This window comes from Rhinichthys klamathensis, unplaced genomic scaffold (assembly GCF_029890125.1).
Source record: "Rhinichthys klamathensis goyatoka isolate OS25496 unplaced genomic scaffold, OSU_Roscu_1.1 h1tg000330l_1, whole genome shotgun sequence".
NCBI lineage: Eukaryota > Metazoa > Chordata > Actinopteri > Cypriniformes > Leuciscidae > Rhinichthys > Rhinichthys klamathensis.
In genome coordinates, this window is record NW_026606845.1 from 2,234,801 (window position 1) to 2,244,512 (window position 9,712).

The following is a 9,712-nucleotide window of genomic DNA, read 5'->3' on the forward strand; positions in this document are numbered from 1 at the left end:
CACTGAAAAAAAAAACTGTTCAAAGCAGCCCCATTGAAGTCAATGGACGCTATAGGCTTCAACAGTGAAATGCACTGTGATGCTATGGGAATGTATTAGAAGGAGATCGACTCAACCGTCCTGCTATATGTAGCTGAATCTGAACGAACTTGTCTTCGAGATGAACGTGTTCTAACGCATTTTTAGTCAATAAAATGTTAACACAATAGTACATATTTGACCATTAATTTTTTTGACAATAGGGGAAGCTGAGCTTCCCTTGCAGTCTAAAATAAATGCCCAATGGTGTGATTCCTCTCATAAACTAACAGTCACTCACACAATCTCACCTGCTTCTCTTCAGTGTTGATAATGATCAGATCAGCTCCTCGATCTCTGCAGAACTGCCTGCACTCAGACCATCTCTTCAACTTATGAGATATGAAAATAAAACTGCCATTTCCTTTCAATAAACACAAACACTTTGGTCAGTATTTGTGGTGTAAAGTGCAAATAAACATATAAATACATGTGTACAAACCTTGTATAGATAACTTTCTTAGTTCAATCTCTAACTCCAGGATCTTCTGACTCAAAGAGTCAACACTTCTCTGTAACTGACTATTTTGAGCAGTGAGATCATTGACTCTGGTCTCTAACTCCAGTTTCTTCTGACTCAAAGAGTCAAAACTTCCCTGTAACTGACTTTTCTCAGCACTGAGATCATTGACTCTGGTCTCCAGTTCCAGTTTCTTCTGACTCAAAGAGCTGAAGTTGTTCTTCAGTTGGTCTTTTTCAGTCATTAGATCAGTGTTCTTGTCCTGTAAGCTGTTGATAGTGTGATTGAACTCTTCAACTGTGTTCTTGTAACTCTTTAACAGGTCTCTCTCTGCTGTGATGGTGATGTACAGTGTGATGAAGACCAGCAGAAGAACACACATGAGCCCGAGACACACTGTCATCAACACCAAACACCTGCTTCCTCCTGACACACAGAGACAAAACACACGGATATCAGTAAATAACAATTTACTCTATAGTAAAAGATGTAACTAAAATCAACATTCGAAATGGCTTTTTAAAGAGTTTTCTTCTGAATGCTCTTTTATAAATGACAATAATAAGAAATAAATATATGGTAAAATATGAAAAAAAAAAAAAAATCTGTTTTAATTCATTTGATACAAACCTTGACGTATTGTACGTATTGTATTGTATAGTTTTTCTCAATTCCTCAAACATTCACCACCATCATTGCTTCAGAATAAACTTTGTACTTACTGCACTTTTGAGCTTTTCCTTCATCCTGGTGGTTATTTGGTGTTTGAGGTCCAGTTGTATCCTCAGCATCTCTTCTTTTAAAATTTACATAATAGATGTCTGATTCCATTATTTGCACTTTCTTACAGTTACAGTACAGTATGTGTTCACAGATGAGCTTTGGTCTCTAGAATGAGTGTCGTTTATTGAACAGTAGTGACCTGACCATTTATGCGGAACCCATGCAAAATGAAATGATGCCCTGAGGTCTTAATTACTTGGAATCTGCTATTGAGCGGTTTAATTATTTATTTTTTGCACTGTTCTATAGGTGTATAGATATGCTTGAGCTGTTGGAGGAAATATATACACATCAAAATCCCCAGTGTTAAATTAACACTGTTCAGTGTTTATATGAGTCCACACTCAAGAGTGTTAAAGTAACACTGAAGCAGTGTTAAAGTTTAAGACACCTGATGTTAACAAGCAGAATCACTGAAGGAGAAAACCGGAATTTTAAGTCACCGTTATGGTGATCAGTGTGTGTTTTAGTTGGGCTCTTGATACTTAAATCATTATCATTAGATTTTTTTTGGCTGCTGTGTAAGTGAGTTATAACAGCCAAATGAACAACTAGAAAAAGGAGATTTGATGGTGTTGGTTATGTTTTAACATAATCATTATTTCACTTTTTTTTCTTCTTTTGTTGTTCTAAATCTGTATGAGTTCTATATCAGTTGATCTAAAATGAAACCCTGGAGTTTCTGGACTGGAGTGCACAGCCCTGTCCCAAATGGATCTTCCTCCGTGTCCACACTTTAGTGACGTAACGCTGCTTTGACTGTCGAGTAGAAGACTGCTGTGGAGCTCGCTTCAGTCCAGGTTCAGCAAAAGTGTGCATCAAATCTGCGTGCATATAGTGACGCAAAAGTGTGTGAAATTCAATGTAGTATGCACTGCAGGCGGCTGTGTGTGTGTGTTCATCATGAAATAGCCTGATTCACTGAGGTTTTTATAATCTAACAATTAAGTTATATATTCACATCACAATTATTATGGATCAGCCTGCCCTGTAAATACCTTTATGTACTGTCTAAAAACATACATTCCTCATCTGGGCTAATGCGCTGAGTCTCATAGGGCTGAGTTCTGGCAGTGGCAAAGTTTCAAATATGTGGATGTTTTTCATTTCTCTCTATTGTGGAAGTTTAATCAATCTTTTTCTTTTTTTTTTTTTAAATTAAAATGTCAAACAAACTTAAATTTGAATTTAACTGATCATCTGACACTTTCTTTCCAGTGTCAACATCTTGAATTAAGTATATTTTTGTAAGATTAAATTTCAGGTAGACTATCTGAAGCCACAAAGCTATCAGTTATCACTTGGAAACAGGCGCCTCAAACCCTGCGTTGTGTGTAAGTGTTGAGCATTAATAATGAACACCTGCTGTTTACAAGCAGAATTACTGAAGGAAAGAGTGTAATGAATCAGCTCTATGAAATATTAATAATCAATAATAACTTGTTATGATTAATTATGAATATTTGGGTCAGTTAATTGGATTAACTTGATGTGGTTAAATTAATATTACAATCAATTAATCAGTTCGTCCAACGAACTCTTTTGATTATTAATTTATGTAGCGACTGACCGAATCCTGTTTTCCTTTCACTACTGAACAAATATGAACACATATATGTTTAATTCACAAAACCTTGAATCATGTGATATGGTGCCCCAATGTCTGCCAGCAGGTCATTGATTAACTTCATTTATGACGCATTGCGCAATCAAGAAACAGGTCCCCGTTGATCTCAAATCCTTACACTGCTTGCAATTTGTGTTCAGTCACAAAGAATAAGAACTGATCCATTCAGGGTCTCAAGCTAGTCTTATTCTATGGATGTAATTGGAGACTGGTCTGTAACTTCGAATCTTAAGTTTATTTCTAAAGAAAGATTCCCCAACGTTATAAAATAACAAAAAAAATAACAAAAACTAGTTAAAATGATTATATTGGTTCAATTTGGACTACTGAATGTATCTCTCTCTCTCTCTCTCTCTCTCTCTCTCTCTCTCTCTCTCTCTCTCTCTCTCTCTCTCTCTCTCTCTCTCTCTCTCTCTCTCTCACATACACACACACAGACACCGCATATTTAAAAAAATATATATAAAAATAAATTCTATATTTATTTGCATCCGTGCTGCGTTGTCATGGAAACATCCCAGGTGAAGATAATCTTCTTCTTCGGTAGATTTTATTTGGCAGCTTGCAATCATTGTGCATTACCGCCATCTACTGGACTGAGGTGTAATCACATTGGGACGTCATAAAATACCTTTACCATCCTATTGGATCAAAGCCCAAGCTTCAGCTGGCGCTGCGTGTTGAGCTCAGGTGAAGATAATGAGGAAGTTACGGCTTCTAAACCGTGAATTTTTATGGGCGTGATATTCAAATGATGATTGTTTTCAGCAGCCACATTTATCAACGGCCGATCATTTGTACGATGGGATTGGCTGTATTTGAATGTTTCATGAATCACACGTGAACCCTATGATTTCTGCGCTCGGATCTACGTTAGATTGATAAATGAGGCCCACTAAATAAAGTAGGCTCTAAACGCAGAGGTCTTTCTGGAACTTCACGAAAACTTCCTCTGAGAATCTGAAGGCTACAGTCTTTAAAGCAAGGTGAGTTTTTGGTACAGAAATCTACTGAATAAAATTTGCTGTGTGTTTATGCATTGAGAAATCCACAGTGTGCAGCATTTGAGTGCAGACATTTAACTTCACATAATTATTCATTTTTAGGTTAATTTCAGGTTCGTCATGGCAATGCTGAGAAGTCTTCTGCTGCTTTTCGTTATCTGCTCCATGGGGAATGCAGAAGGTAACCAAAACATTTAATTTTAAAAACCCTTGATAGTTTAACTGCATTTTGGGAATGTACAAGATTCCATGTACTATTTGCATGATTAATGAAGGATTTTCAGTGTCAAAGTACACTTAGCTTTGGGCATATAATCGCACAATTTTGAAATGAGCCACATAAAATAAAAACCCTTTTTGCTGTAAATATTACAAAATCCCCATAACATTTAGGTAATGTTACTGGATCCACAAATGATTCAGAAGGATGCCCACTTGAATGGACCGATTCTGGACTCAGGTGCTACAAGTACTTCTCTCAATCGGTTACCTGGATTACAGCAGAGGTAATGTATTAGTTACATCATGGGTTTTCCCCAGAGCGGATATATTAGAATTTATAACTTTTTACAACAAAAATTAAACCTCACAGAATTTACGTAGCTGGACTGTAATGCTATTTTCTTCTGGAAACAAACTTTGTTGCAATTTTTTCCCCCGCTTTTGAAACATTCTGAACCGTAAAAAAGTGCTATATAAATGTGACTTGACTAACACAAAATTATTTGGGCACATCTTTATATTAGGTGTCTTTAACTACATCCAAATAAATGGTTTGGTAATGTACGTGTTGATGTAAAACACTTTTGCTGCTAGGTATGGTTAGGTTTAAGTGTGGGTTAAAACTGGGTCAACCGAGTAATACTAGATCTAATTACAGCTGTATTAATTGCTTGCATTTAAAAATGAAATAAAAATAGTTTGCTGAATCAAATGATTAATTTAAATGTTACAGATTAAAGACCCTTAAAAAGAAGCTTTCCCAGTTATATTAAGTGAAATTCTCTTCTGCAAATAAATGCAACAGAAAACTGATACCGAGCAAATAATCGATCAGAGCAGACTTTGTTTCCAAATGACTAAAATGTTTAATCTTTTTGGCAGAAAGCATAAACGACTTTAGATTTTGAAATGACAAATCTGTCTCTTCAGAGAAACTGTCAAACTCTCGGTGCGAATCTCGCATCTGTGCATGATCAACCAGAGAATGATTTCCTGCTGAGTCTGTTGCCGCCTTCCACAAGAACTTGGGTTGGTGCTCATGATGGTGAACAAGTAAGTTAAATTGTGCGCCCTAAAGATCCCTATTTGCTTGTCTAAACTGAAGTTTCTGCTTTAATCAAAGGTGAAGGTTCTAATGAAGATAGTTTGACTTAAAGCTGAACTTAAGTCTGGCTATAGTGCACTTTTTGGATTCATTCTCTTCACTTATTAGGACGGAGAGTGGTTGTGGAGTGATGGATCTGTGTATGACTATACCAACTGGTGCTCTGGAGAACCAAACAATGCTGTTGTTCCTGAGAACTGTTTGGAGATCAACTGGACCTGTGAGTGCACTTTCAATTTATAATTTGCAATCCTATAATTTCATATCATGCGGTAACGTTAAATGACTCATTTGGATTTCACCAAGTGCCTTAAGTTGAACACCATTGATTCTAACTCCACGGTAATGATCAGCGTAACTGATTTCATCATTCCACCCTACAGATAACCGTTGCTGGAATGATGCTCCCTGTTCAACATCAATGAACTATATTTGTGTATTGGATATTAATTATGATCTCACGCGTGGTCGGAGATGGTAATTAGTCATCCTGCTCCACATTTACTTTGATCTTATTAAATTTACTTTTTCTTTTCTTATCAATCTCTTTTCAATATTTTCTCCGAAACATTCCTCAAATTAATAAAAGCATTGAATCAAAGAATGTGCATTGTGGACCATCAAATAAATCTGTTGCATAGCAAGGTGTGAGGATATGGTTATTAGAATGGCATTTAATGATATCAGGGAAGGGGTTTAAGCAAGCGGCGCACAGCGGTTTCATACACCAACACTATAAGACATTTGTTGAAGCAAATTTAGATTTTATCCAGGGCTCTTTTTGGTTTCGGTCTAATAAAATATGCATCATGATGCTGGAATTCACAATGATCTTTACATGGTCTTTTGGCTCAAGTCCAAAACCCCATGGTAATATGTTACACTCTGGTATTTGTTGAATGTCACATGTATAATGTAAATGTAGGCCTATGTGAGCATGTTTTGGAAAGAAAATCCTCTACTTCTGGGTTTATGAGGTCTCCTGGGGGTCCCTAATGCTCAATGCCCCGATTTTAAACTATAAGGTCAATCGCCTTAAAACCAAACCAGGTAAAGTGTCACCAACGCATCTGAAGAGGTAAGGAGAACTTAAAATATAATAAGATGGCATCAAACTTAATGTAACAAGGGCTAACACACAAATTAAAGAGGTAAAAAAGAAACCATATCTGCACAGGCTCAAAAAAATAGCCTAAACAGAAAATTTAGCAATTTATTTTAGTTTTGGACAGGGCTTTTAGATGTTGTACCAGTTTATTTCCCTCATGATGAGATGAAGCTCAATCTCTGTGACGTCACACTGACACACGCATTCTAAATCTTCAGATTTACTCATGGTTTCAATTTCAAATGTCATAATTTACAGCTAAAAAGTCCATAACTCTGTTTGATGGTTCTAATGATTACAATGATACCATATACAACGTCATAAACCGTTCAGGTAAATAGTTAATTCAGTTACATTGTGAAAAGGAATACAATGAAAACGCATTATCTTAGATGCAGAATGAAATTAAAAATATCATGTACTCTTAATTTACAATCACAAGCGCATGAAACACTGATTAACAGAACAACCGGCAGGACTTAGACCAGAAAAAAATTCTAAGGAATAAGAAACTCTGGTAATAATTACAATATTCATTATTTAGCATACCAGAAATATACTCCAGCGCTAACTGCTGTTGCTGTTGCCAGAGCTGCACCTCCTGCTGCTCCCATTATTGTTGCTTTCACAACAGTTAATGCAGCTGCTCCCACTGTAGCTGCTAGTCCTGCTGCTGCTTTGACTCCTGCTACTGCTTCTGTTGCTCCTACTGCTGCTCCGACTGTTGCTCCTGCTACTGATCCTATTATTATTGCTGTTCCTACTGTTGCTCCTACTGCTGCTGCTGCCACTGCTCCTGCTAATAATGATACTGCAGCATCATGTTGCTTGAGTAGAAGAGTCCTCTTATCCTGCTCGGTGTATCTGCTCTCTCCATTCTTCTCTCGCAGACTCTTTATCTTTTCCAGAAGCTCAGTGACCTGAGATTGATCTTCACCTTTGTTGTTAAACACATGAAAACCTCCTGAACACTGATCAACTACTGACCGCAGTGTTTCACATTTATTCAGATATTTCTCTATTGGCTCATGTAACTGATCTCCGTGAGTAAAGAGCACTATTGTGTGATTTGAGAGCTTTGATCCAAAATAAATATGGCTCAGTTGCATAACATTAATTTTCTCCTTTGTGAATGTCTCACCCAGTTTGATCACCAGCAGAAACACATCAACACTATGGAGTGTAAACATCTTCTCTATTTGAGATTCAGCATATTTAATCTTCACTGATGTATCAGAGAGTCCTACAGTGTCGATCACTGTGATTGTTTGTCCGTCCAGCTCTGTTTGTGCTGATTCACAGGTTCTGGTTACAGACTCGGGAGAAAAATCTTCTTTAAATGTTTCTCTAACACCTATGATGGTGTTTCCTGAAGCGCTCTTTCCTGATCCAGTCGAGCCCAACAGCATAATATTCATAAAAGAAGGTTCTTCCATGCTGTTCCTCTGCATCTTTCTGTGATTTTATTTCTCTCTCTCTCTATTACAAGGAAATACATTTTTACAGTTTAAGTTTATATAACTTTATCTGCGAAAAAAGAAACAGAAAAAACTGAGACAGACTAAATCCAGAAAACTATTGCACAAAGGGCTCAGTTCTGGCAGCGGCAATGGTCATATGGCCCGTATCTGGGCCACACACAGCAAGACGGTTTTAGTGTGAGTTGTGGCTTGCTGTGTGTGGCCCAGATGCGGCCCATATGACCTTTGCCACTGCGGCAAAACTGAATTAGGGTTACAGTCGTAACCTAAGACGTTCCCTTTCGAGGGAACTCGCGTTGCGTCCATGTCGCTTTGGGAACAAGAATACCCGAACGTCGTGTTAAAACTGTCTCACGACTTGAGAACTCTAGATCCAGCGGTATCCATGTCTAAGTCATAATCTCTGACATACAAGAGTGGCGAAGACCAGCCCGCTGCGTCACAAACTTCTTGAAGAGACAGCCCAAAAATTAGGGCCTTGGAGGCCGCCACACCCTTAGTAGAATGGGCTCTAGTGGCCAAAGGTGAAGGCTGGCCCACAACCTCATATGCAAGAGAGATAGCCTCAACTATCCATTTGCTAACAGTCTGTTTGGATGCAGGAATACCTTTTGTAGGAGGCCGAAAGCATACCAGCAGCTGATCTTACTTTCTCCACTCTGTGGACGTAAGTGTACAGTTCTCTTACTGGACAGATGAGTTTCAATTTCTCCTGGTCTTGATCTTTAAAGGGAGGAGGACAGAATGTACTGCCTGCAGTATGATAAGCCGCGGTATATTGGTTGGAACCTTTGGTACATGGTTTCAGATAGAGAGGAACGCTTTGACCATCCCGGGTGCAAACTCAAGGCAAGAAGGAGATACTGATAGGGCCTGGAGATCTCCTACTCTTTTTAGTGAGGAAATGGCTAGAAAGGAGCGCAGTTTTGAGGGTCAGAAACTTTTCTGAACAGAATCAAGGGGCTCGAAAGGAGGGACAGATAAACCTTCTCGAACAAGTGCCAGATCCCAAGCTGGAACTCTGGTACGAATTGGCAGGCCTGAGCCTCAGGCTGCCATGCAGGAAGTAAAAACTCTCCACTTCAGGGCGTATAGCTTCCTTGTGGATGGAACTCTGGAGTAGAGTATGGTCTCTACAACCTCGGTTGAGAGACCAGAGTCTATGAGTCTGGCCCCCACAGAGGCCAGACCCACAGGTGGAACACTTCTGGACCGGGACTAGTCCCCCGCCTGAGTTAGAAGGTCCCTCCTGACCGGCAGCTTCAGGTAGGAGCCGTCAAGAAGGGATATTAGGTCCAAAAACCACACCCAGCTTGGCCAGTAAAGAACTACCAACATAACACTCACTCCGTCCTGGCGAACCTTCTCCAGAACTCCTGGGAGCAGAGCAATCGGGGGAAATGCATACAGACGTGTCCCAGTGGTGCTGGATGTGTGAGGGAGAACCACACTAGACAGTGCGTTGTATCCTGAGACACGAACAGATCCACCTGTGCCTGGCCATAAACCCCCCAAATGTGCGCCACCACCTCGGTGTGGAGCCTCCATTCCCCGGGCCTCAGCCTCTGCCTCAACAGGATGCCTGCTCCTACATTCTGATGTCCCGGAATATAAACTGCTCAGGTAGAGCAGTCTCCCTAGGGACCACAATACAATCTGGTGCGCCAGTTTGCATAGTGGACGTGAACGCAGACCCCCTTGATGATTTATATAGGAGACCACCGACGTGTTGTCTGTACAAACAAGCACGTGATGGCCCCTCAGGTCTGGAAGGAAGTGTCTCAACATGTTGAAGACCACCATCATCTCCAGGCAGTGTATGTGCCATGGAAGATGATGACTCC

At 39.4% G+C, this 9,712-nt stretch overlaps 2 protein-coding genes across 3 annotated transcripts; one reads left to right on the top strand and one right to left on the bottom strand.

Annotated features, from left to right (window-relative positions):
* Nucleotides 1–444: 444 nt before the first annotated feature.
* Nucleotides 445–1,669, bottom strand: LOC130105866 (uncharacterized). Of its 2 annotated transcripts, none has more exons than XM_056272066.1 (2): nucleotides 1,261–1,669; nucleotides 445–964 (listed from the first exon to the last, which is right to left on the bottom strand). In XM_056272066.1, the coding sequence occupies exons 1-2, from the start codon at nucleotides 1,367–1,369 to the stop codon at nucleotides 468–470; spliced, it is 606 nt and encodes a 201-aa protein (XP_056128041.1). In that variant the 5' UTR covers nucleotides 1,370–1,669; the 3' UTR covers nucleotides 445–467. The 2 variants fall into 2 exon arrangements, with proteins under 2 accessions (XP_056128041.1, XP_056128042.1); XM_056272067.1 differs by having other exon boundaries at nucleotides 445–961; nucleotides 1,261–1,509.
* Nucleotides 1,670–4,066: 2,397 nt separating this feature from the next.
* Nucleotides 4,067–5,760, top strand: LOC130105948 (ladderlectin-like). Its single transcript, XM_056272137.1, has 5 exons — nucleotides 4,067–4,133; nucleotides 4,376–4,458; nucleotides 5,105–5,227; nucleotides 5,388–5,499; nucleotides 5,663–5,760. The coding sequence occupies exons 1-5, from the start codon at nucleotides 4,073–4,075 to the stop codon at nucleotides 5,758–5,760; spliced, it is 477 nt and encodes a 158-aa protein (XP_056128112.1). The 5' UTR covers nucleotides 4,067–4,072.
* The last annotated feature ends 3,952 nt before the right edge of the window (nucleotides 5,761–9,712 follow it).

Bases quoted from the DNA above. Each gene is read 5' to 3' on its own strand.
- LOC130105948 (XM_056272137.1), top strand. From the start codon at position 4,073: ATGGCAATGCTGAGAAGTCTTCTGCTGCTTTTCGTTATCTGCTCCATG. The intron at 4,134-4,375 runs GTAACCAAAACA...CAAATGATTCAG, and splicing joins CTCCATGGGGAATGCAGAAG to AAGGATGCCCACTTGAATGG. The intron at 4,459-5,104 runs GTAATGTATTAG...CTGTCTCTTCAG, and splicing joins TTACCTGGATTACAGCAGAG to AGAAACTGTCAAACTCTCGG.
- LOC130105866 (XM_056272066.1), bottom strand. From the start codon at position 1,369: ATGGAATCAGACATCTATTATGTAAATTTTAAAAGAAGAGATGCTGAG. The intron at 965-1,260 runs GTAAGTACAAAG...TCTGTGTGTCAG, and splicing joins AGGAAAAGCTCAAAAGTGCA to GAGGAAGCAGGTGTTTGGTG.